This window comes from Podarcis gaigeae (assembly GCF_964106915.1).
Source record: "Podarcis gaigeae genome assembly, chromosome: 1".
NCBI classification, from domain to species: domain Eukaryota; kingdom Metazoa; phylum Chordata; class Lepidosauria; order Squamata; family Lacertidae; genus Podarcis; species Podarcis gaigeae.
In genome coordinates, this window is record NC_139678.1 from 107682679 (window position 1) to 107710188 (window position 27510).

The following is a 27510-nucleotide window of genomic DNA, read 5'->3' on the forward strand; positions in this document are numbered from 1 at the left end:
TTGCTGATCAGAAGGTCGGCGGTTCAAATCCCCACAAAGGGGTGAGCTCCTGTTGCTCTGCCCCTGCTCCTGCCAACCTAGCAGTTCGAAAGCATGCCAGTGCAAGTAGATAAATAGGTACCACTGTGGCGGGAAGGTAGATGGCGTTTCTGTGTACTCTGGTTTCCATCAAGGTGTTCTGTTGCACCAGAAGTGGTTTAGTCAAGCTGGCCACATGACCTGGAAAGCTGTCTGTGGACAAACACCGGCTCCCTCAGTCTGAAAGTGAGATGAGTGCCACAACCCCATAGTCACCTTTGACTGGACGTAACTGTCCAGGGGTCCTTTACCCCTTTACTTTTTTTACAATGCATTTTAGGTTGGGGTGTGTCCCCTTACTTGACAGTCCATGCTTGAGGATCCTGTTACTGCAAGGTTGCAAAACCATGCACTGTAACATGGGAGTGGGCTCTATTTAGCACAGCAGTATCCCCTCCAAGTGTCCCGATTATCCAGGGACAGCCCAGGAATTACGAAAGTCATCCCGGCTTCTGATTTGATCCTGGAATGTCCCTATTTTCCCTGCCAGTGCTGCCACCGCTGAGATTAGAAAGGAGGATGTGCCAGCGATTGCCCCAAGTGGCAGCTGTGGCTGTGAGGGAGCATCCCATTGCCTCTCCATGGCCGCTGCTGCCAACCTCCTCCATTGGGCAGCTCACAGCGGCTGCTGGAGAGTGGGCGAGCAGGAGGAGAGGCCTCTGCTCTGAGGGGCAGGCCGAGGGCACGGCTCCCCAGAGAGCCAGTGTGGTGTAGTGGTTAAGAATGGTAGACTCATAATCTGGTGAACTGGGTTTGCTTCCCCGCTCCTCCACATGCAGCTGCTGGGTAACCTTGGGCTAGTCACACTTCTCTGAAGTCTCTCAGCCCCACTCACCTCACAGAGTGTTTGTTATGGGGGAGAAAGGGAAAGGAGAATGTTAGTCGCTTTGAGACTCCTTCGGGTAGTAATAAAGCGGGATATCAAATCCAAACTCTTCTTCTCTTCTTCCCCTGGGTGGAAAGAAAGGGGGAGCGGAGCACAAGGAGTCTTGTTTGTTTGTTTGTTTGTTTGTTTGTTTGTTTGTTTAAAATGCTTTGTGCACCCATGCCTATTCTTGCCCCCTTTCTAAAATTTAGTGTGTGTTTTTCTGTTTGTAAATCTACCAAAACAGTGGTACACGTCCTCCTGTCTTGCACTCTCTACAAAGACCTGAGGAATGAGATCATCACCCCACTCGTACTAATCATCCCAGGGCACTCAACCACTGCCATAATGTTCTTTCCTTTATCAGATCAAAATAAGCAGATAACAGCAAAGGTTGCTAGGTTCATAGCAGGAACAATCTGGATAAGGGCCACTAACTTAAATTGTGCTCTTATATCAAACTTCCTTTTCTGCGTATACTGTAATGTTTTACTTTTGCTATGGCCATTGGCTAATGTGAATAAAGGTTTATCTTATCTTACCAAAGAAGAAAATAAAATAAAATTTGGTTTAAGGGTTTTTCTCAGGACGGTGGAGGGTGTGAGTGTTGTGGTGGCCCTCACCCTTTTTCTGATAGGAAAAAGGTGGGGGGAGGACAAAAATGGGGGGTCAAGGAGGGTTGGTTGGGGTGCGAGAGAGAAATGTCCCTATTTTCAACTGAGGAATGTTGGTGGGTATGCAGTCGGACTTGTCTTCTAAGTGGGTCTGCATATGATTGGCCAGCACCTGCATTTACAGGGCTGTGTGCCAGATTCATCTGAATCCCAAAGTGAATTGAGCCAGTTTAGGTGGCACTGGGCTTCCACCAAGTCAGATTGAGACAGCCCCATATTGAGTCAGGTTGGCCCACCCAGAGCACTCTGGGTCTCTCAAGGGGCAGGAAGAAGGAGAAGTCGTCTGGCTCTTCAAAGAGCAGCACAGGGCTAAGTTTCTAAAAGGACTTTCCAGTAGCTCTGTATTTTGGCTGCACACTTGATCCCAACAGAGGAACCCATGTGTGCAGCCACACTGAGCAGGACTGAACCCTCAAGAAACCCGAATCACCCTAAAACCCCTAATTAAACATTAGCTCTGACCCTGAATTGATCTGGGCCAGATCCAGGCAAGTATTCCCGTGTGTGTGTGTGTGTACAGCTGTAGTATTGACCACAGCAGTCCACAGAGCTCAAATTGCTTCTGTAAAGGATGTTGTGCGCATCCATGCATCAAGACGGTAAATGGCCGTACACGGGGTGACGTTTGATCTGGACTTTTTACAGAGATAACGTTGCTTACCCACACATTGTCTGATTCTCTCTCCCCCCCAACACCTGTATGCTTCAGTGCCCATTTGCTCCTGATAGCAAATATGTCAAAATCAACACCAGCAGCTTAGTAATGGGGTAAGGAGACAGGAAGCACAAGTGACTTGCTCTTCCTCCTCATCATGTATCTTTGCAATGTCCTCTGTTTAATTTCCACATCTGTCCCTTGGGTCAATTCTGCAAGCTGTCCACACATTGGGAGACTGCACAGCTAATGGCAAAGGCAGATGTGGAGGTTCTACCTAAGTCAATGAGGAAAAGGAAGCAGAGGCTATTGTACCTTAGCAGACTATTGGAAATGTTTTTTTTTTTTAATGTACAACTAGCTCTATCAGCTCTATTGGACATATCTGGCCATTAATGTACTCTACACAGTCCATGAAACATTGGTGAAGCAGCACGTACAAAGGAGCTGGAATGGAAGAGCGAGTCTAATCAGGTGTGGGGCGAAACATAAAGTCTCCTAAGATCTGCTTTGTGGTTTGCCATCAGAATGGCATATTTATTTCAAAGCATTCTATGCCTCTTTCCCCAGGGCGTACACTTTGGGGCGTGGCCATATTCCAGAGCTAGGGCATCTGATCATGAAGAAGACCCCAGGTTCAGTCCCCAGGTAGGGCTGCGAAAGTCTCCTGCCCCAAACCCTGGAAAGTCACTGCCGGCCAAAGCATGCATTACTGAGCTCAGTGGACCCAGTGGTCTGGCTTGGCAGAAGGCAGTTTCCTATGTACATCAAGTGTTTACAAAGAACAGACAACATCTCTCTAACGTAAAAAGAAATATCATTTATAGTCCCCAGGGCCACTCAAACCAAGTGCTCTTGATCAACATGTTTGTTTCTTTGTTGACACACTTGGCTAGCTGAATAGTCTTTCAGTAGTGACTGGTTTCTACAAGCCATTTCCCCTGAAGACCAGCATTTCGCTCAAACTGCGCTGGGGACTGCCATTGTTTCAATCTGTGTGTGCCCAAAGGGGTTTGATGCCACTTGTCATGCTGATGTGTTGTGCTGCCCTATCTTTGCAGCATTTTAAGACATTTCTCAAAACATTTTCTTCCTATTCCCCCCTCCCAACCCCTGCCACCACCAGTGGGGATATTCTTGATCTGCAGCTGGAACCATTTTCTTGCAAAATCCCCAGGGTGTGTGTGTGTGTGTGTGGACCTTGATAGTGTACAGAAGCTGATCTATTTCTGTAACTTGCATGAACGGGCGCTGAGGTTTTATGGATTTCTGTTTTGCAACAAAGAGAAGAAAGGGCAGACGGCTGCTTGCTTGGAGCTAGAGGTGCGCCCGACGTTGCCTCACGGCCTGGAAAAATCCAAGGCACCAGATTACTGGAGCCTATAGAAAAATCACACTGGCATCTAGGATTCTGAAAACCTTTTTGCTGTTATGGTAGGCAGTGATGAAGAGCAATGCACACACTCCAGTGACGTGGTCTAGCTGCTTCCTTATCTTTTGATCAGGGTCTCTGAGCCATTGGGAGAAGCTGAGCAGGCCAGCCAGCATGAGGAAGGAACAAGCATCACCATGAAGAACATAAGAAGACCCTGTGCTACCAGGCCAGTGACCCATTCAGTTCAGCATCCTGTTCTTACAATGGAAGCAGAAACATGAGCACAAGAGCCCTTCCTCTCCTGTTGTTTCCAGCAACTAGTATCTAGAAGCATTTCTGCATCCAATCATGGAGGTAGATCACAGCCATTATGGCTAGTAGCCATTGATAGCCCCCACCTACACGAATGTCTCTAACTCTCTTTCAAAGACATCCAAGTTGGTGGACACGGGTGGCGCTGTGGGTTAAACCACAGAGCCTAGGACTTGCCAATCAGAAGGTCGGCGGTTCGAATCCCCGCGATGGGGTGAACTCCTGTTGCTCGGTCCCTGCTCCTGCCAACCTAGCAGTTCGAAAGCACATCAAAGTGCAAGTAGATAAATAGGTACCGCTCTGGCGGGAAGGTAAACGGCGTTTCTGTGCACTGCTCTGGTTCACCAGAAGCGGCTTAGTCATGCTGGCCACGTGACCCAGAAGCTGTACGCCAGCTGCCTCGGCCAATAAAGCGAGATGAGCGCCGCCACCCCAGAGTCGGCCACGACTGGACCTAATGGTCAGGGGTCCCTTTACCTTTACCTTTACCTTTACCAAGTTGGTGGCCATCTCTGCCTCCTTGGGGGGAGGGGAACAAATCCCATAGTTTGACTATGCTCTGTGAAGAGGTACTTTTAAAAATCTGCCCTGAGTCTTCCTATGTCCATCTTCATTGGATGTCCACAAGTTCCAGCGTTACAGAAGAGGGAGGAAAAAGTTCTCTATCCACTTTCTCCTTGCCAAGCATCATTCTAGGAGTGTATAGCATGTTGCCTCTTACTTGCCTTTGATCTAAACCAGGGTTTCTGGACTACAGCTCCCATCATCCCTAGCTAGCAGAGACAGAGGTCAGGGATGATGGGAATTGTAGTCCAAAACCAGCTAGCGACCCATGTAAAGGTGGGAAAACTTCTCTATCCAATTTCTTCCTGCCATGTTTGGGAAATCCTAATCTAAACGGAAAGCTTAAACTTGGCCACTATAAAGGTTGTGGCATCAGGGGATTGTAACAGGCAAGAAGGAGAGCTGCTGTTTGTCCGCATCTGCCAGCGTCCATCACCCTGGGAGGCAGCCTCACTCTGTGTAATGGGAAGGCCAGCTCGGATTTCTGACGAGTTCCTAAGAATTCTTATGCAGCATTCCATAGCCAGATGCCTCCAAACGGAAATGGAGGCACACATAAGATCCACTTCAAAACAGGGGGCCTATGTCTAGTATTTTCAAGCAGGAAGGTGTGCATGTGTCTTCCTTTGCAGAGTTTTCCTTCCTCCTGGTTGTAAATAATAATAATTTTATTATTTATATCCCGCCCATCTGGCTGGGTTTCCCCAGCCGCTCTGGGAGGCTTCCAACACGTATAAAAAGAGAATAAGAAAGTCCATCCCCACCGATGCAGATCCACAGATAGACAGCAGGTGGCGCACATTATGCAATGTCTTTCACGTGGCTGTCTGGCCTTTTCGTAAATGGATTGCAACCAAAACTCAGAAGGATTGTTTCAGTTGATTGGAATACCTACGCCCAATTTCTGCTTATACTAGGACGTATCTGGCACAAACCACAAGGAGTCCCATGGCACCTTAAAGATGAGCGCATAAAGTTTTTCTGAGCGAGAGATCTCTTCTTCAGATTTCTAGTGGAAGTTTAACCCAGCACAAATTTAATCCAGTAAAATGTCCTGACTCAAAGGAGAAAAAGACTTGCTCATACCTAGGCACAGTTGTGTAAAAGTGAGGGTTTTGGCTGCTACACATTGCACCTTTAATACACATTCAAAGCACTGTAGTTTACCCCTCACAGAGTTTCAATTCCAAGCAATGTTTAACAAACTAGAGTGCCCAGTTTTCTATGAAGAGGGAAATGTGCTTCAAATGTGCACATTCAGCTGTAAAAACTTTCTGGGCTTCAGCAAAGACACTACCCCTTAGCTTCCCTACCTTAGGATTGAACATCTAGCACCCAGGATTCTCATCTGAATTATTTTACTGGCCTATTTCCCAAGCCACATTTTGGTATTTGTGGATTATTTATTTATTTATTACCCACTCTTTCACTTTCAGGTTTTTAATGTTATTAAAATATAACATAGAAGCACACACAGCCAGGGCCAGATTTAGGTTTGAAGGTAATGGGGCTTTATATGTCCAGCTGTCCTTTGTCAACAACAAATTGTCGCTGTTTTTTGTGTTGAATATATGCTATATGGTAATTTATGGACCTAATAGGTATCTAAAGCTATTTGCACATAATAAAAGGAAACAGTTAACTTGTTTAATATTTATGCTAAGATTCAGGTAGGTAGCCGTGTTGGTCTGACGCAGTTGAAATAAATAACTGAACATAAGCAATTGAAGTTTATAAGAAGCTGCAACATCTATTAGTCTTAGCATAAATAAATTAAAAAATTAAAAAAATTGTCCAGTAGCACCTTAGAGACCAACTAAGTTTGTTCTGGCCATAAGTTTCATGTATACTTCTTCAGATCTGTTTCCTGAAAGAACATGACCTCCTAATACCTCCTTTGTTTTATCCACTTTGTTCTGTTAAATATATCTTACTTATTTGTTCAACTTCTGCCTGAGTCTCCAAGTACCAAAGTGCTAAGGTGCTACTGGACATTTTTTTTTTTTTTAATTTATGCTAAGACTAATAGATGTTACAGCTTCTTTTAAACTTCAGTTACTTATGTTCAGTTATTGACTTCAAGTAGATGCTATAAGTTTCTAAACTAGATGGTAAATGCTCAGCTTATTTTCAGCTATTTCACTTCAGTTCCTTAAATCAGTTGTTGCTTAAGTGTTACAACTTAATACTCCAGTTCTTAACCAAGGTGGTACTTTCTGTCAGTTACCCAACCATTTGACAATCACACTCCTGAGGTACTCCAAATAGTGCAACAGATCCAGGGGATCACCACAACCCTCATAACTGGTTTGGGAGTCTTCTCTTTCTAGAAGAGCTTTCATCTCCTGACTGGAATGAGACCCAAGTAGATTACATCCTCACAGCATCTACTTCTCCTAGCTCAAACTCAGCTGCCCAGTTAACTTCTGTCTGAATACTCTCCCAAGACACTAAAACCTGTCTTCCTATCTAAGCTAAGAGACTCTGGATATGAGACTATACTATGAAGCATCTTGTCTTTGTTGGTTGAAGGAACAGATGACATTAGAGAATTCACATGTTCTAGACTTAGAAGGTCATGATAATATTTTTGGCTAGCTGTAGATATTTTCCTCAGAGTGGATGTCACGCAGAGACCAGAACTGACTCACTAATACTCCCTCCCCGAACTATCTCTCAGACTAAACCATATTGCTATCTGAATGTTCTCTCAGAAACCTCTCCTTTTATTCTCCCTCGCAAAGGGCTGTTCCACCCCTCTCTGACTAGCTGGCTTGGTAGCAAATCAGAGAGAGGCTCCAGCCCTCTGGTGGAATTCTGAGGCACTGCATCACTCGACTATGGTCTGGCTCTGCTGCCTGTCACAGAAGGGGTCAACACCTTCTATTTGTTTATCACATGATCAATCAGATGACCAGGGAGGGGACATTTAGCTCTGTTCCCTCCCTGTGGCTGCTTTAAATTTCCTCTCTCTTTGCCTCTGCATCCCAAATCTGTGTGTGGGGCGGTGTCTTTGCAGGTCATTAAAAATTGTTTTGTAGCACCCCCCCCCCCCAATGGATAAGATTGCAGCTTAACTGCAAGCAACACTATTTCTTTTTTAATCCACCATAGTCAGAACTTGAAGTTGGCTACTTTCAATTTACGCAAGCAAAGGACTTTGCGCCCTGAGAGTACTTCTGACTGTAGTTTCAGAAAATGAAACTTTAATGGAAAATAATAAGCAGCGGCAAAACAGGAATAATCTAATTTAACTGCAAGTGATTAGAGCACTTAGGCAAAATGTACTAAACATCTGCACCCTCTGATTGCAAACTTGTTAGGCACGCTGAAAAAAGGAAGATAAAATGGGATATAGATGTGATTTGATTCTTTTGATGACAAAACATGAAGTCACTAACATCTTGGCTGGCTGAGGATGCTTTTCCACAGTCAATCATCCTGGCAGACCAAGGCTCAGTAGTCAGACGCGAGTCTTACTGTGTTCAACGAGTGTATAAGATTGCAACCCTAAAAACCTGGAGCAGTTTCATGAACCTGGGCACCATCTTGCTGCACACAGCTATGTGTTGGGAGATGCTGAAAGGCTGAGTTCATGGTTTTAGCTCCACTACAGAAGGGAAAAACCATGCAACTCAGAAGCTGTACTACAGACTCCTGAAATGAAGGATTAGCTCCAATCTTACATCAGGAAGCTTCTTCCGTTATTGCCCCTTTAGACTGTACTTTGGTACAGGGTGCTCCAGACTGGCATTTATCATGAGATCAGTGTTCCTCAAGCAAGGAATAGGAAAGAAATGCCTTTGCATTGCCTTTCAGTCTCCTCCCCTTAAAAAATTCCACTCGTTTCCACGAAGAAGCTCCTTGCTCCATGGACTTTCTTGCTCAAAAGTTTCAGTTAAACAACCCAGAGCTGCAGATAGCGATGGAAGGATCTGTTCACTTCCGGCTTCGCTGTTCCTCCCCCCCCCCCCCCATCTGAAATTTAGCACATTTTGTAGTATTTTGTGATTTTTTTTGAATTGCTATTTTAAAAAATCCTCATGAAAATTTACCAGCATTTTAGTGCATTCCCCTCACCTGATAAATACATTTCACTATGTGGTTTTCACTAAGGTACATGTTTGTGCAAGCAATTTCCCCTAACATGGTGGATTTTAGTATGTATTTTCACTAATACAGTGGTACCTCGGGTTACAAACGCTTCGAGTTACAAACTCCGCTAACCCAGAAGTAGTATCTCGGGTTGAGAACTTTGCCCCAGGATGAGAATGGAAATAGCGCAGCAGGAGGCCCCATTAGCGATATCACGCCTCAGGTTAAGAATGGTTTCGGGTTAAGAACAGACCTCTGGAACGAATTAAGTTTGTAACCCGAGGTACCGCTGTACCTTCATTTTTATGCACACTTTCCTCTGATGTTTTATGTAGTGAACCATCGTGAGCTCTACAGAAGTATGGCGGTATACAAATTAAACAAATCAGCCAATAATATAATGCATTTTTGTAAACATTGGTTGGTTTACAAGACCTGCATTGCAAAATTCAGATGAGTGCGAACTTCAAAGCCCAGCAGAGTTTCGGTTTGCATATTGTTTCAAAAAGTATGGAATTGATTGATTTGGTTTTAAATGTGAACTGAATCAAATTTCTCCTTCACCTCTGGTCACAAGTGTTCCTTTGCTGCTGCTTTTTGTTGGAGGGGAGGCTGTAGGTACGTCTGCACATTACAGGTCGCTAAACTCCTAGATGTCTCAATTGTTTCATATGAATTTTTCCTGCCCTAGAGGAGGGGGAGAAAAGTCTAAAGGAATTTGGTCTTGGCAGCCTGTGTAAATCATTACAAATCTGACCTCACTCCTTCTTCTAACTGGAGACACAAATCTCTTTTGCTAGAGGGCCTCTCTGATTTGGTCTTAAAGCAACAGTACCAATATATTGCAGTTATTATGGGTTAAATCTGGGAGGCCTATTAAATCTGCAGTGCCTCATTTACTCAGTTGCTTGGAGCTCCCCCCTGCTGCTCGCAGCATTTGAATTTGATTTGCTCAGCACGCACAGCACACACACACACACACCCTGCTCAAAAGACTTGATACAAATCTGCTTGTTTAAGTTAAATGTTAAATCTCTATAAGGAAGACCCCAAAGGAACACAGGGCACTAACGTCCTCTTGGTAAGTTTCTTGCAGGGCCCACCAACAAAGAAATCTGTGCATGCTTAGGATTATTTCATTTATTTATTTCATTCCATCTATGAATCACTTCTGTGAAACTTCTTGAACACCACTGTGCTCAACGGTCTTATTTTATGTGGGCATTTGCTTACACAACCCCTCCAAAAGAAGACATAAGTGTTGAAATTTCATATGCTTTTTATGTATAAATGCACATTTGGAAATAATTGCCATAATTTTTTAAAAGAGAAATACAACCTGCCATGGTTGGGAAGACTACAAGCAGACTAATGTTTGCTTAGCCTGCTATCAAGGTTCTTCTTTCTCCGTTCTTGTGATTCATTTATCTCTTTTTAAAAAAAAAAATTAATTTTTTTAATATATTTTTTAAAAAATTAAACAATTATTTATATTTTTCAATGTTACATTTTTCAAAACCACATTTTGGGAATGGTACAGACGGAAGAACCTAGATCTCAGAAAAATCTATTTTTCCCCCTACAGCTGCTAGGATTTTGTTAACCCAGAAATGGCGAGTGAGCAAGGTCCCAAATAAGAAGGATTGGCAATTAAAAATGACAGAATATGCAGATTTAGTGGGTCTAACAAGAAAACAAGAGGAGAAGAAGATCAAGTATATAAAAAGGAATAGACATTTTTTGTGGAGTATTTGGAAAACAACTGTAAACCTGTGAAAATGTTAGTAGGATTGAGGTGAATTCAATGGCATAACACATAACAAAGGAATAATAAAAGAATAAGGGAGTTAAATGGATATACAAGAATATGCGGGCTAGGTGGGAAAATTAATGGAACCAGGGAAGGAGAAGAAGGGAAACTGGAAATGCTTGGTTTATTTTAAAGAAAGATATGAATGGTGGTTTGTTTATCTCTTAAAGCCAGACAACCGTGCAAAACTGGACTTATTTCAAACAGAAACTTGGACAGGTGGGAGAGACAACCCACCTGTCATTCAGCTGACATAATGACATCAGGTGTTTGTCCTCCCCACATGTCCAAGTCCCTTGTGCAGCATTTCCGAGGTGTCCGGCAGTCGGCTAGTTGCCAGGCACTTGGGAAACATAACACACTGGACTTTGCCAGCCCTGTGCTCAGCACTTGGGAAACCCCAACCATATAGCTGGCAATGTTGCTTTCTGCAGAGGACCGGCTGTGCAACTCAGTTCCCCACAGTCCCCGACCCAATGAGCTTCCATTTACTTCCCATCAGCTAACAACAACAACAACAACAACAATAATAATATGCCACTCTGGGCAGCTTCCAACAAAATATTAAAATACAGTAATCCATCAAACATTAAAAGCTTCCTTAAACAGGGCTGCCTTCAGATGTCATCTAAAAGTCTGGTACAGTGGTACCTCAGGTTAAGTACTTAATTTGTTCCGGAGGTCCGTACTTAACCTGAAACTGTTCTTAACCTGAAGCACCACTTTAGCCAATGGGGTCTCCTGCTGCTGCTGCCACGCCGCCGGAGCACAATTTCTGTTCTCATCCTGAAGCAAAGTTCTTAACCTGAAGCACTATTTCTGGGTTAGCGGAGTCTGTAACCTGAAGCGTATGTAACCCGAGGTACATACATCTGGTGGGAGGGCATTCCACAGGGCAGGTGCCACTACTGAGAAGGCCCTCTGCCTGGTTCTCTGTAGCTTGGCTTCTTGCAGTGAGGGAACCCCCAGAAGGCCCTCGGCACTGGACCTCAGTGTCCAGGTAGTGTCACATCTGACTTCTGATGTGTGGCAGGTGGCCATGGTTTTGTGACAACAGCCTCACGGGCCAAACTTGGACCTCTACCAGAGGTTTTCCCGCTCCTGCAATATAGGATTGTCCTCTAAAGTAGGGCACATGGGCTGCCTAGCTTTAGTTACTGCAGCCTAAATCCTCATTTATCTGGGAGAAAGCCCCAATTAATTCAATAGGATTTATTTCTACACAGACGTGGTTAGGACTGTGCTGTAAGTGTGTATATTATTGCAACTTCACTGCACCAAACTGGAACTCCCGTTGGATTTCGTCACATGTGAAATCTCACATTTCATTCAGAGGTTCCCGCCTAGACCAAACATGCAAGGAATTTCAAGGGAGGTGAAGATCGGATTAAAAGGAACCTTAGGAAGGTTTTGCCATCATAATAGTGGCTAGAAAAGCTGTATCAGTTCAAGGGATCAGAGGTTTGGGCTCTGTTACTGCCAGCTCCTCCCCTGTTTGCAAAATTACGGAATGGAAGGGACATTGCTGCCAAGCTCCTTGCTGAACCTATATAATCACTCTTTAAATTAGTGCTCTTCTGTGTTTTATTTGCTTTTTTTAATGTTAACTTTCTCTGAGCTATAATTCCCCCCCCCTTAACAATTGGAGCAGCTGAATTCTAATTACATTACCAACAAAAAGCTCATTAACGCTCTTAATTGGCAGTGCTTCCAAAAAACCCTTTTGCTGAATTTAATATTTTCTAAAAGAGTTCCTATCAGAGTTTAATTTAATCGTCAAAAACAGCTTGGCAGAGGCATTTACATAAAGATGTGTCTGCTGTCTGAAAAGTCTTCTCATGGCAGGAGAATCAGATGGGCTGAAACAAAACAAGATAGCTGCACAGCAAGTCAACTCCCTACCTCTACAGTTTTAGCTCAGTAGACCGGAGGCAGCCAACATGGAGCCCTGCGGATGCTGTTGGATTCCGGGTCCCATCAACCCCACGCAGCTTGGCCAAAGATCATGGATGATGGCAGCTGGAATCCAACAACATCTGGATAGCTACCATATTAGGAACAGAGAAAGGTCCCTTGTACTGAGTCAGACTAGCTCTATACTGTCTACACCAGTGGTGGCCAAACTCGGCCCTCCAGCAGTTTTGGGACTACAGTTGCCATCATCCCTGACTACTGGTCCTGTTAGCTAGGGATGATGGGAGTTGTAGTCACAAAACAGCTGGAGGGCCAAGTCTGGCCACCACTGGTCTACACTGATAGCTCTCCAGGGTTTCAGGCAGGGTTCTCTCCCAGCCCAACCTGGAGATGCTGGGGATTGATGCTCTGCAACTGAGTCATGGCCCACCTTTGCCCTTGAACAATCCATCGCTTGATTGCTATTTCTCATGGCAATGATTCATTTGTGCTACCTGGGCTTCCTTAAATTTCACTGGAGAACAATCCTATGGCCTCCAACAGAGTGTCATGACAGCAAGAGAACAGATCTCCATCTGACCTCAGAGAAGGTCCGCCTTCTTTCGCAGGTGCAGAGACTTGAGCTGGGGGGTGAGTGGGCAACAGCAAACAGTGTGTGTGCTGAGGCTAGATCAGGGGATTCAAAGGCCTCAAACTCCCCAGACACATCCTCAGAAAACAGGAAGGGAAGACCAGCTATGGAGCTGGTTGGAGCTGATTTGGGACTGTGGAGAGGGGAAAGCTGGGGGGTGGAACACAGTGTCCTCCCCACATGAAAAGGAGAGGACCAGAGAAAGCCTCTCCTCCTTGCAGAGGGGAGGAGTTGCGAGTGGGAGCTGTTTTCCGTGTTGGCAGGGGGTGTTTTGGCCCCTGCCCAGCCGTCCCAGCTGCCGCGCCACGCCCCTGTGTAGCCAACCAACCAGGTGGAGCCTTGGGGGCGGGGTTTCACTGCTCAAATGCTTCCTGTCCATTAACCCCTGATATACTCACCCTTCCCTGAGGTGGTGGAGTCACTCGCTGTGGTTAATCCAATCCCTAAGCCAATACCTCTCACATGCTGTAATCAATAAAGTTGTGGCCTTTTTTAGCCCATTAACCTAATATACCATGTCCATGTGTCTTTCTTATCCTCATGTAGGTGGCGGGTCCTTGAATCACAAACAACACCATCATCTGCCATAAGTGAGCCCAGTAAGGCTTTGGATTTGACAGTCCCTCCCCCTGGCATCATAAGGTGTTCGCATTACTGCCCTAGAGGGCAGTAATGTGTTCCTGCCAGTGCATTTCACAGCACTTCCCACAGAGCGATTTGCACCAACACAGATTAATTAGCAGCAGATTCGTTTCCATTTGTGCATACGCCGGAGGGTATTGAATGGCGGGGATGTTTTTATGGTGTTCGTCTCATTGGCTGGAGATGAATTAGGAATGGCTTAAGGACTCCCAACAATTGGTGTCAAGCTGGTTTGAGAAACAACGCATCCAACAGTAGTATTTCACAACAAAGGACAGGATGCATATGCATTTTGGATAATGTCATGTGAGCATATATTAAAAAACCCAGCACCAGGAAGGCAGTGAGTGCACAGGAAACAGAAGTGTGAACACAGTCGAGGCTACCTTTTCCTGTAGGAACAAAGCAAGCTGCCTTAAACCGAGTAAGTCCATTGGTCCAATTGCCAATATTGACTGTCCGCAGCTCCCCAGGATTTGAGGCAGACCATATTTTACCTGGAGCTCCTAGAGATTCAACTTGGGATGCTCTATCACAGAGCTATGTCCCTTTCAGAAATACTCCCTTACCATAGAGACCGAGGGGGCATCAGCCCCTCCAATAAAATATTTGAGGGGGCTGCCCCCCCAAAGTTGATGGGCATTGCCATTCAAATAGTGTGCGTGCACTGCATCATGTGATCGATTGTGTAGGCTTACGTGCCCCAATATTTTATTCAAGTTGGCACCGTGTCCCTTACTCCATGATGGATACATGTATCTGACCCCTGAGGACTGAAGGAGGAAAAGAAGCAAAATGTGCAGCCTTCTAAACACTTGTTTTTATTTTAATTTTATTGTTCATTTGTTTCCTAACAAATACGTGTACCTGGATGCAAACTGTAATATTATTTGCTAATGCTCATGTGTCCACAAGAGACTGTCCACGCCAAGCCTTCTTTAATTCTCGCTTTCTTGCCCCGCTTCCAGAATATGCTTAATCTGCGCAGCTCGTGTTGCTTTCTAGCAAAGCACGCGTCGTTCTCTTTGCTGTGCAGGCCCATGGAGAGGAGGGACTCTCCTTAAGCCAGGGAAAAACACTGCTTGAGGAAATGGGTCATGTGGATGTAGAGGTGCTTAAGAGAAAGGCCTGGAATCCCATGGTCCTGGTCAGCATACCACTGAAGAGGAAGAGAAACGTGTATTGTAACCCCATAAATAATTACAGTACCAGGATCTAAAGCACCAGTGGAAACTAGTTCTGTGAACAGCAACCCTCCCCTCCCTGCTGCCCCCAAATGCCACACGGCAAATCACACTTTTGAAAAGTGTTTCAAAGGCAGTCTCAACCTGTGATGAGGCACAGGGAAGGTCTGCTGTTTCAGGAACCAAAGAAGTAAACTTAGCCCTCCTCCCCAGGGGACACAATAAATATCTGTGATTTTCCTCTTCCCATCAGCTTAAACTTGCATGTAAGGAAATGGCCAGGGCTGCAGTTCCAAAGATCCATTAGGGATCCAACTGTCTCCCAGCTTTTACAGCTAACTAAGCATTAGCTATATAACCTGTTTTCAGTCACACATCTTTATTCTTGGAGCACAAAAGTAATATTGAGTAGTGCACCTCTGAGCATGTACAGAGTAAGCAGAACCATTCATATCTATCAGAGGTCAGGGAAAGGTGACTTTCAGGTATTTCATGGTGCTTCAGGAGACGCAGTTCAATCTCTCTCTCTCTTTGGTTGTTTTGTTTTTTAAAAACAACATTTTAATGTGAAAAACAATTAGAAGGATTTTAGAGTTCTACCCATTTAATGTATTCAATACAATAACTGGAAATTCAGCTTGGTAGTTCCTGCAGAGCATGTGCTCTCCTGCTGAGCTACCGGTACATACAGTCCCTGATAAACCTAATCTTGGAATCAAACAGTGCAACATTATAATTAAATTGTTTGATAATATCTACCATTGCCTGGAAATCCACTTGTGCATTGACTAAGGCTTTGGTGATCTGTGCTGAGTTCTGAAAATGTACATTATCTGAAACAAGAAAATGGGGGAGGGGGGAGACACAAAATGAAAACGACTGGTTAAAAAAAACCCCCAAACACACCTGGTAAAATACCAGAAAGCACACAATTGTGCTGCATTAGACATGCCATGAGTTATTAAACTCTACAGCAGACCATAGAATCATGATCAACAATGAGTCAGCTTTGTTTGATGTGCTGGAAAGAAAATCATAAAATGTATTGCGAGTACTGACCCTAATCGTGGGCACAGAAGAAAGCTTAGCGTTTCCTATCCAAAGCGATTTCTCGGTAATTGTACTAGCTTTTCATAAACCTCACCATCTGCTGTTCCATGGATGAGAAGGTACTCCACATCACGGAAGTTCTCTGCTTTTGCCATCACTGTCGAATTCTGCAAAGTGGAGGGCGGGGAGAGACAGAAATGAACAACTCGGTGGTTGCCAAACATAAAACCCTTTTATGATGTGGCGACCATCAGCAGTAAGAACGGCTTGGCCCCACAGATTCCCTACTAGACTTCTGAGCTTTCTTCCCCATGGAAAGCTTGAACATTGCTGAGGGTCTTGGTGGCTCACTTAATGATTCTTCTACCTGATGTAGCAATTGTGATGTGCTGCTAGACATGCTGCTTTTTTCTCTTTTCTCTTTTGCCTTTTTAATTTCCCAGAGATTGCATTTTGGTGTGTTACAATTTGAAGGTAAAGAAGAAGAAAAAGGAATAGAAAAGGAATTTAAAGAAAGTGGCTGGATCTAGACACATTAAAAAAAAACATTTCAGGAAAACGTGTTGTCAACCTCATAATGGGAAATCACATTAGTGAAAGATGGAACTTTACAGTGGCACCTGGTGTCACAATGTTATAACACATTTAAAATGCTTTTCCTTTACTAATGTAGCTGAGTCCAGTGAAGAGAGAGAGAGGGAAATTAAGAAGCTAAGAGGCCTACTTCTAATTAGTAGGTCCAGACTCTGACCTTCAGTAGACAACAGTGCACAAAGTAACAAACCATTCTCATCAAACAATTTTCAACCCCTTTCCCTCCTTTCTCTTCTGCTACCAACTTCTCCGAATCTACACTCAAGTATCATGGAAGCAGTGGATGGTAGAAGTGGCACACATGCCACTAAGCCAAGGAAAGAAAGGCAGGGAAGGAAGTTGAGGTTAACTGGTAAAAGGAGAAGAAGAAAGAGAGGGAAATGTTTCGTTATTCTTACTCTGTAGTGCTCCAGATTGTCTTCTTTGGTTGGGAGGCCCATGAAGCGCTCCGTGTAGATGGATGCTGCAAGATATAATGACATGTTGATGACAGGATACACACACCAAAGTCCATATGCAAGAATGTCAATGGCTAGTAGCCATTAGAGAGAGAAGATGGTCTTCCTCCATGGATGGAAGCTGTGCACCTCTGAATACCAGCTGCTAGAAACCATAGAAGGAAAGAGTGTTGTTCAACTTGCAGGCTTCCCATAGGCCTCTGGTCAGCCACTGTGAGAACAGGTTTCTGGACTAGATGGGCAACTGGCAAGATCCAGGCTCATCTGATGTTCTTCTTGAATAGCAAATGTCAGCAAGGTCTACTCCTTGCATTCAGATGTTCAAAGACATTGCTCTTAATTTCCCACAAAGAATGTTAAAACCTGACGTTTGCCCTGCTATAACTTGTGAACCACTGGACACGGGTCACCAGACATACATTAGTGGCCACAACATAGAAAGCTTTTGGAAAATCTGTATTTCTGATCTTTGGTGGCTCATAACGTCCGTCTTTTTGGGAATAATCCATAAAGTCATATATCATTAGAAAGACAATCCAATGCAGAATATAATGCAACAAAGTTTGTTGAATCACCTTTATAGTATCAAAGGTTATAGCAAAATAAAAGAAGGCATACACCCCAAAAACCAAAGATAAAGGGTATTTCATAACATCTCACCATTTAGAGTACCATTAATCACACAAATTCTCCCCACGCCTTTTGCTATCAATCAATCCCAGACTAGATGGCAGCTGCATTGCATTTAGGCAGCAAACCTTCTCCATTTCTTCTTCTTATGCACCTTATTCCATCACTACCAAATATGGGTATGCTGTCTTCAGAATAAAAATAATTCAACATAGTTTGTTGCATTATATTCTGTATGAAAGTACAGTGGTACCTCTGGTTGCAAACCGGATCCATTCTGGAGGCCTGTTTGCAACATGAGCAGAACGCAACCCGTGTCTGCATGGGTTGTGATTCGCTGCTTCTGTGCATGCATGTGATGTCATTTTGCATGTCTGCACATGCACGGGTGGCAAAACCCGGAAGTAACCCTTTCTGGTACTTCCGGGTCGCAGCAGGACGCAACCTGAAAACGCTCAACCTGAAGCAAACGTAACATGAGGTATGACTGTATCTTTCTAATGATATTAATTTTATTCTTAAAAACACTGTTATGAGCCATCAAACCTTAGAAATACAGTACAACTTTTCCTAAAAGTTTCCACAGTTTTGTTACTAGTGTATAAAATGGCATGCAATTCATGTACAGTAGCCTTCTGAGGACTCAATAATGAGCTGCCTGGGGCTGCAAAAATGCTGGGCAAAGCACAATACATGACTCCCAGCATAGTTGCATGTTGTGCAGTCCTGGTCCACATTAAAAGCATGATTCAGCCGAAGTTTACATTCTGAAAATCCCACTGATCTCACTGGGAAAGGAATTGAGCAGATGTGCTTATCTCTCCCTTTAGCATCGCAAGAACTTAACAGTGCTTAACTTTGGCGGCACCAGGCCCTAAGGAATTTGCAGAGGGAGTGTTTTTGCGTTACTTCTGGGAATAGCTGCCTTGCAATATGGGGAAAGAATCAGCTGTAGTCGGGGCCAGTCATGGGAGGGGACTGGTGGAGCCGTAGTCATAAATGTTAGGCTGGCGGTATCTTAAGGCTATGAACATCCACCAAAACAAACTCTTATTTTTCCTTGTAAAAGGGCCACAGACAACCACGTAATTCAGTCTGTGCAAATATTTTTTTGCAAAGGGAAAGAAAATTTATTAATCTAACTGCTTCTTAAACCTTGTCTCGTATTCAGAACTCAGGAAGGCTGTGATGAGTGATTTTAAGACAATCCTCCATAAAGTGCATAAATTGCAAGTTGGTTTCTTTATGCCAAAGAAACTTTTATTTATAAATTCAGTCTTGCTACACGTGGAAATGGGTTCCTATGTGTGGATTGCTGCACATGTAAAATGCCGCTGGAGGGGGGGGGAACCTTTGAATCTGGTCCCAATAATTACACACTTGTCTGTGAGTGAAGGATGGTCTCTGCTGTACTTGGAAAGAGCCTCTTTGCCCCCAAATTCCCTTACTTTCCATCCTTTTAGAGTGCAATCCTAACCATGTCTACTCGGAAGAAGCTAGCCTTGTTGAATTTGGTGGGGCTTACTTCCCCTCAGGTAAGTGGGGTTTGGGTTGCAGTCTTAGGAAAACATGGACCCTTGCTATCGCTCAGCAGAGAGTGAGGGTGGCACACAATTTTTGTAACAATATTATTCCAAATGAAAGACATTCCTTAACTGCCAGCTCAGTTTCTCATATTTCTCCAATATTCACTGCTGTAATAACCAGGAACTGTGCAAACCGGCCTTGGGGACTGGTGTGTGTGTGTGTGTGTGTGTGTGTGTGTGTGTGTGTGTGTAACCCCAAAAGGCAACCTTAGCCAAAGAGAACCATGCTTGGTGTCTGTGTGTATGTGTGTGTGTGTGTGTGTGTGTGTATTTTGAAGAATGTGTTCCTAGCTGAGGCCAGCGGTTCTTGTAAATTTTGCAAGCGGCAGAGCACCTCACAGTGACATCATTGCTAAAACAATTCATTGTCTATGCCCTGCTTTCAAGGTGTGATGTTGACAAGTTGTTTCCATACCATAATACTCCCAGCTGGAGACAGGAGCCACTGCCATCCCGCAATGAAACACTCCAGTGCCAGACCCAAGTGCCAGCGAGGCAACGTAGCCACCGTAAGACTAGGAAGAAACGGGATGGAAGTTAGTAACCTTGAAATGAAGTATTAGCTCTCTAAGAATCCGAGTGGTAAAGCACGAAAGCCAAAGGGAATATTTGCTTTGGCAGCTGAGGCAGCAATATAAGCCAAGGATTCTCCAGCATAAGTCTGAGTAATTCTCTACCATGCACAGGGGCAAGCAAATGGGTTGCTCAGTTTCTTTCCATTTATGCAGTAGCTTTCCTTGTGAGTTTGATTCCTAGGGGTGTAGTCCTTTGTGACCAGATGTTCTGCTATGCTGCTAATCTTAAGAGCAGTGGGAGGGAAAGCAGCAGTAAGGAAAAGAGTCTGCAAGGCAGGTAGCATTAAGCAATCCTCATTTCCTCAAGTGGTTCCATTCCCACAGCAGCTCTAGAGCATTTAGTTTTCTTTGGATGGGACACCCCTAGAATAATTCAATGAAGTGACTTTCTGCTGTATCTATGTACCAGGGCAAGCCCATGATGAAGCCAGATGAGGTGGCCTCCTCAGGTGGCAGGATCTCCAGAGGCAGAAGATCACAACGTTGATACAATTCCAAGTGTTCAAAGTGTTGGTGCTAACCTTTAAAGCCCTAAGTGGCCTCGACCCTGTATACCTGAAGAAGCATCTCCACCCCTATCAATCAGCCCTGACACTGAGATCCACCTCTTCTGGCAGTTCCCTCACTGCAAGAAGTGAAGCTACAGGGAACCAGGCAGAGTGCCTTCTCGGCAGTGACACCCTCCTTGTGGATAAATAACTATACAACTTTTAGAAGACATCTGAAGGCAACCCTGTACCGGGAAGATTTTAATGTTTTATGTCTTATCATGCTTTTATATGTGCTGGAGTGGCTGGGGCAACCCAGCCAGATGGGTGGGCTATAAATAATAAAATTATTATTATTTATTATTATTTTATCTTTATTCAGGCGTGGCCAACCTAGGAAGCCTGGTGAGGCGACAACCTCAGGGGGCATGGTTACTGGGGCAGTCAATCCTGATGTTAATCGTCCTCCTTGTTCCTGATGTGTTGCTTTTCACATTTCTGGAATGGTCTCCAACCCTCTGGATAGGCTGGTTGGTGATACTGGGCCCCAGTGCTATTTCTCTAGACAAAGTGGTGCTGTAACTCACCCTAAGAGAACTCCCTTGTTCTCTTACAATGGTGGGTTCTGGCTGGAAAAAAAGCCCTGCCAGGCCTGAAGAGTAATTTAGTACTGGGGATGTGAAATTGTCCCCCTGATCAAGATGCTCAGGAAGACCTTGAAATGCAGAATGGAATCAAGGAAACACCCCAAAGAGGAAATGTTGTAGTAATGGGTGACTTCAACTACACTCACATAGACTGGCTAGATACCTCTTCCAGTCACTGTGAAGCGGTAAAACTGGGTGGCCATAAAATGTAGTACAGTGGTACCTTGATTCGTACTTAATTCATTCTGGAGGTCTGTTCTTAACCTGAAACTGTTCTTAACCTGAAGCACCACTTTAGCTAATGGGGCCTCCTGCTGCTGCTGCGCCGCTGGAGCCCGATTTCTGTTCTTATCCTGAAGCAAAGTTCTTAATCTGAAGCACTATTTCTGGGTTAGCAGAGTGTGTAACCTGAAGCGTATGTAACCTGAGCATATGTAACCCGAGGTACCACTGTATCTAAAAATAAACATTATTTGGAATAAGATTCATGGTGCACAGTGGGACCTGCTAACTTCTAAGTAAACATTCACAGGATTATCCTGCAACGTTGCAATCCTATGCACAGTCACTTGGAAGCAAGCCCTACTGAACTTACTCCTGAGTAAACATGCACAGGAATGGGATGGACAAGCAGGAGCTACAAGGGACCAGCCCACTGACAACATTCCACATGGATCTTCATCAAGTGCCTTCTCAAAGGAAATAAATCACAGAGCTACTGACAGAAGTCTGGTGTGTAGCAGCTAAATAAAGACTTGGAGCATCAGAGTGCAGTGCCTTCATGCCCTGTATTCAAGACACATCATGAAGCAGGCTCTGATCACCCCACACAGTTACATAATCCCTTGCTTCTTGATCACACCCACAATGCTGAAATGCTTAGCTGCCTGCCATCTAGGGTGGAATGGTGGCTGTCACCCACCTCTGCTGCCTCCTGGCAAAAAATCCAAATAACTGGGGACTAGTGGGTGAGGATGAGTTCACAGCTGGACCAATTGACTCAGAGAGACAGAGGGCTTAGCATCTGCAAAGAGCAAGAAGGGGACCATGGAGGCCAGTAAGAATTATTATTATTATTATTGCAGGGCACAAGTGACTGAAGGGGGAAATCTGTAAGCATCACTTCTCCCTTCCATCCTTCAGCTAATGGGTAAAAGGTAAAAAAGGTAAAGGACCCCTGGATGGTTAAGTGCAGTCAAAGGCGACTATGGGTTGCAGCGCTCATCTCACTTTCAGGCTGAGGAAGCCAGCGTTTGTCCACAGACAGCATTCTGGGTCATGCGGCCAGCATGACTAAACCGCTTCTGACGCAATGGAACACTGCGAGCCAGAGTGCACGGAAATGCTGTTTACCTTCCTGTCACAGCAGTACCTATTTATCTACTTGCACTGGTGTGCTTTCGAACTGCTAGGTTGGCAGGAACTGGGAAAGAGCAACGGAAGCTCACCCCATCACAGGAATTCAAACCTCCGACCTTCTGATTGGCAAGCCCAAGAGGCTCAGTGGTTTAGACCACAGTGCCACCAGCTGATGGGAATATCCCCTGAGCAGCACTTGCCTTAGGGGATGTTCCACGGTTTTTGAAGTGCCCAAACATAATCAATGTGCTCTAAATAATTAAAACTTTAAAGACAATTCCTTCCCATGGGCTGAAAAACTAAAATGCCAAGAAACGAGAGAGAGCAAAATGGAGGGGAGATGGGCAGAGAGAGAAGCTTTGACACAAAAATGGCAATGTCAGTCATAAAAGACAAATTACAGTGGTACCTCAGGTTAACAACTTAATTCGTTCCGGAGGTCTGTTCTTAACCTGAAGCACCATTTTAGCTAATGGGGCCTCCTGCTGCTGCTGCAACACCAGACCACAATTTCTGTTCTCATCCTGAAACAAAGTTCTTAACCTGAGGTACTATTTCTGGGTTAGCGGAGTCTGTAACCTGAAGCGTCTGTAACCTGAAGTGTCTGTAACCTGAAGCGTATGTAACCGAAGGTACCACTGTATTTTATGAACTTTCCTGGGGAAAAGAAACATGTTCTTCCTATGTTATTTATGCTACTTGCCCTTGGGTGTTCTTGGGACTGGGTGAGCTTAGCAAACTCAGCATGTATACCCACCCACTATTTCCCAGATACTAAGCCCAACTTCAGAATACCTTATCCATAGCATCATTCAATCACACCCTGCTAGAAGAGGACGCCTATAGCTATGTCAACGTTGGCCATCAGCCCAATAAATAAAATAAATCAAAGTTTGTTAATATAAGCACTCAGCATCAAAACAATAAAATAAAATAGTTTGACCTCTAATACCAGCAAGTTTACTCTGTCCTGTATTGTGCTTCTGGGCAAGCTGCTCTTATGGGAATCCAGGCCAAGGAAGAAAAATGGGATAAACAAGCAGTGACAGACCTAAGATAATTTTTCCTGGCAAAAGAGCACAGCTGAAGAGTGCGAGACCGTAACACTTCTTGAGAGATAATCAGAGACTAAGTAACGTTAACAAAATGGAAATCATTGGACACTTGAAATTAATTGTTGGCTAGCAACTGACTTAAGTCTGCAGGCTCTGTACTGGATCCTGATGGGGAACTGTTCATCCTAGGTTTAACAAACTGCCATTAAATCATAATAGGCTCATCCAGACTTGTGCTTGTTCCATCACTTTCCCCCTGGAAAACCCAATCTTCACCACTGAATCAGAGCAAGTGATAATCGGGTTCTCTGCAGATTGATGTTTGTTCCAATTCAGTGCTAAAGAGTAGGTTTTCCCAGGGAAAGTGGTAGGGGAAACAGAAAACCACTCGGACCCATTCTGTTTTGGGTTTCCCCTCCAACCCCCTGGAACAGATGTGCAGGGAGACAGGGAGAGAAAGATGAAGTTCCATTGCTCAAGCAGGAGAAGTCCTTGTGCTTAAGAGATGATATGTTTAGATGCACGAAGCACAATTAGATTACAGTTTGCCCAGGTTTGGCCATCATGATGTCTAAAATGGAAGCAAAAGGCTTTCAGAGCTGTCAGCCACACCAGAGGAGTAAGAAGAAGCATGTGATCTCAAACCTCATCTATGCTCATTCTCATAATGCTAAACTATGGCTCAGCATTATCTCAGAATCTCATAAAGAATCAAGCCCAGAAGAAGGAGAGTGTTGACGCAGCTGAGGTGGTGATTAAATCTAGAATATATTACAGACATGCAACAGTCTAGCTGTCCTATGGAGAAGAATGAACAAAGGGGGGCCCGTGCATAAGAAACCCCCATGTGCTTCACCAAGGCATTTACAAAAGGAGCTGTAAGCAGAACAAGGTTAAACGAGCTTTTTTTTTTAAAGTATACATACCCATCCCCATATGGCTATCCTTTTTTCGTCAATAAATCCCATGTCTATAAACTTTCTGTTCAAAAGGGGAAAAATGTTTCGTTAGTTCAAAAAATAAAGGTGATAAAATAGCTTTTGTTTTTGAATATTTTGGGGTTCCATTAAGATTTGTTGTTGTTGTTACGCAGCAGAAGATTATGGTTATTGCTCTAATGAGTTCATACGCTCTATGATTTAAACTGGGGTTTGAAACTGGCAGTGCTGCACACAGTGGGACACTTTGGATAGTAATATGACACAACAGTTTAGTGCATTATGGGGCGGCTCAGTACTCTTCCCTGTCTTCTTCTACTGTGCTACAGGAGGAGGAGATTGAAAGCTTCTGGTTTTAATTTAAACTAACCAGAATTCCCCCGTTGCATCTTGAATTCAAACAAGCCAGGATGGATCAAACTGGGGCTCACTATGTTTGGATGTGATGAGGAACCCTGGTTATCTTAGAAGTGATCTACTCCTCTTGTCGCATACGCTTGCAAGAATCTTATGCTATAAAATACTTGGTGTACTCAATTTCAAATACAGTTTTCATGAAGAGCAAGGTACTGTGATGATGGTAACAGTGGCGTAGCGTGGTGGGTGCATGGGGGGCCGGCCGCACCGGGCGCAACATCTGGGGGTTAGGGTTAGGGGGCGCAAATCCACGGGTTAGGGGGCGCAAATCCACAGGTTAGGGGGCGCAAATTACTTGCCTAGCCCCGGGTGCTGACAACCCACGCTATGCCACTGGATGGTAATTTAACATGCAAATTATCAAAGCATATCCAAAGCCTGATTCAAAATCAATCAAGCCTTATACCATTAATAATTCGAATCAGTATTGACCTATAAAGCTCTAAAGAGCTTGTTATTTCAACATGAGTTTGTGATTATTATTTTTTTAAGTCTTCATGAAAAGTCCTCTCTTTCTGCCACTCACTTTCTTCTCTTTCTGTCACCTCTCTTTTCACCTCCTAGCCACACACATGAAATTAAGCCAAAGACTTCATGTTGCCCACCCTTGTAATAAACAGACCCCAAATATCCACCCAACTTAGGACATGCTCAAAACCCTTTTGCTCTGGTATTTTCCAGTGCAGGACAGTGGCTACAGTGAGGAGAATCTCAAGTTGAAAACCTGCCCCATCTATTATGAATGGCTTTAGGCAACTTAGTCTCTCCCAGCAAACCTACACGGCTGATTTGCACAAGACTAAAACTTTTCCCCTGAGTAACTTAGTAATGAACAAGGGGGAAGCATTGTGCATATTTGTAGCTCTCTAGCTAAAAGAATGAGGAATATAAATGCAGGCTGAAAGGTACTTAAAGAGAGCTCAGACAGGGAAGATAGCTGGCAATTTAAAGCAAAATACAGTATTTTGCATTACAGCTTCTGGAGAAGTAATAAACAATATTTTGGAGAGTTTTCCCGGCTAAATTACTTGGATTATTTACATCAGATAATCTAAGGGGTTTTTCTTCAGCTGCTAACCACATGAATGCCTTCATTTCTAAGTTGGTTTTGACAAAGCAACAAAAACAATATACAATCCAGAGAACTAGTCAACAACTCTACAATGCATTAATTCCAGATTCTGGAAAATGTAAAAAATAATAATAGCTAAAGACAAGCTATGAGAGGGCAAGTGGTTAAAGAAGAGGAAATGACAGAACGGCAGAAACAAGTAGGTCAAGCAGCTGTTTACTATTCCCCAGTCTGCGGCTTGCTGTTTTAAATTATTATTACAAAATAAAAACTCGAGGAAGCCAAATTTCAAAGAAAAACAAACAAGGCCATTTTCACACCAGGAACCTCACCAACCTCCATGAGGAGGAGTCCCCACAGAGCAAGTGGGCAATTCAGACCAGGTGGAGAGACTCAGCAAATTTCTCTCGCCACAGCGTTCTCCGTCGGAGTTCTTGGCCTTTGCAGTTACCTGTTTGCTTGCAGATTTGGAGCTGAAAAGCTGCAACCATTCTAGTGCAAAGCACACTGAATGCACACTGGGCCCCAACAACCGAAGTCAATTGAATGCATGTTTTCAGACACATTTTTTCCTTTTATTTTTATTTTGCAGCAAGTTAAGCCATTTCCACACACACACACACACACACACACACACACACATTTTACAGCAGACTGCCAACAAATATGGGCAGCCTCAGATTTTTCTTTTTTTTGGGGAAAATGTTTCCAGTCTCTCTTGTATTTTTAATGTTGCACACCATTACGATATCTGCTAATGTTTAGTTGTCTATAAATTTCCTGAATTAAATGAATGAACGAACGAACAGAAGAGCAGCTTGGTTTTACCTTAACCTAGTTGGATGGGCACCCGCCACATCCTCTGTTGTCTCTGAACACTTTAGAGCAATTAAAGCCAATTCATAAGTTTTATGGTTACTATAAAACACGGCGTTCTTGCGCTGTGCAATAGAAAGTGATGGCTGTGGGGCTCAAAATGGTGTAACGTCTCATCTGTGTCAATCTTTGTTGCTGGTTGTTTTTTTTAAAGTGAGGTTAAAGCAACATGATTCTTGATACGAAGAGGAAATGGAAGAGTCAATAAGCAGAAAGAGGACAGGAGAGGTAAAACCTGTTTAGATAGGCAAGTTATCAGCTATATAGATCACAGGTGTTGGAGACCAGAGTTCATGGGTTCTATTTCCGACTCTGCCATTCAGAAGCAACCCTACATCATTTCCAAAGCCCTTTTACCAATGGATTGTAAAAAATAAAATAAAATAAAAAATTCAAAGAGGTTCACCAATAAAATAAGACATAACATTAAATGGTTAATAAAAGACAGTTAAAAACATTCAAAAACTGATAAACAATTGAGATCAACAATAAGCTAAAACAGATGCAATTACTACACATCTAGGTGGGCAATGAAAAGAACAGAATAAAGGTGCCTATCTGATATCAACAGGCAGGGAGTTCCAAGGTGTAAAAGACTGATTTGTTTCAACTGCAGAATTAGTAATACGTGGCACCCTATGGCAGGGCCACTTCCGCAGACTGAAGTGGTCGAATGGACGCATATGGCATAAGGGAATATTGTCCCAAACCATTAAGGGCTTTATATACTAATGGTAAAACCTTGAACTTGGCCCAGTAACAAATTGGCAAACAGTGAAAATCTCTGAATTGAGCTGTTATATGCTAATAGGGTCTCACTCCTGTCAGCATCAGTGCTGCAGCATTCTGCCCTAACTGCTGTTTCTGGGTCAAGTGCGACGGAAGCCCCACATACAGTGCATTGCAGGAAATCATTATTGAAGTCACCAATGCCTGAACTACTTTGATCAAGCTCCCCCAATCCAG

The 27510-nt window shown here is 43.9% G+C and overlaps 1 protein-coding gene across 3 annotated transcripts in view; it reads right to left on the reverse strand.

The window, feature by feature from the left end:
• Nucleotides 1-14416: 14416 nt before the first annotated feature.
• The window catches only part of FAP (fibroblast activation protein alpha), a 56671-nt gene continuing 43577 nt past the window's right edge, over nucleotides 14417-27510 (reverse strand). For all 3 annotated transcript variants that reach the window (XM_083707174.1, XM_083707176.1, XM_083707175.1), the window contains 6 exons: nucleotides 24168-24222; nucleotides 19533-19632; nucleotides 16842-16906; nucleotides 15944-16016; nucleotides 15559-15632; nucleotides 14417-14774 (listed from right to left, as the gene is read on the reverse strand). In XM_083707174.1, the coding sequence (XP_083563300.1) occupies nucleotides 14676-14774; nucleotides 15559-15632; nucleotides 15944-16016; nucleotides 16842-16906; nucleotides 19533-19632; nucleotides 24168-24222 (466 nt within the window). In that variant the 3' untranslated portion in view covers nucleotides 14417-14675. The remainder of the gene's footprint in view (nucleotides 14775-15558; nucleotides 15633-15943; nucleotides 16017-16841; nucleotides 16907-19532; nucleotides 19633-24167; nucleotides 24223-27510) is intronic.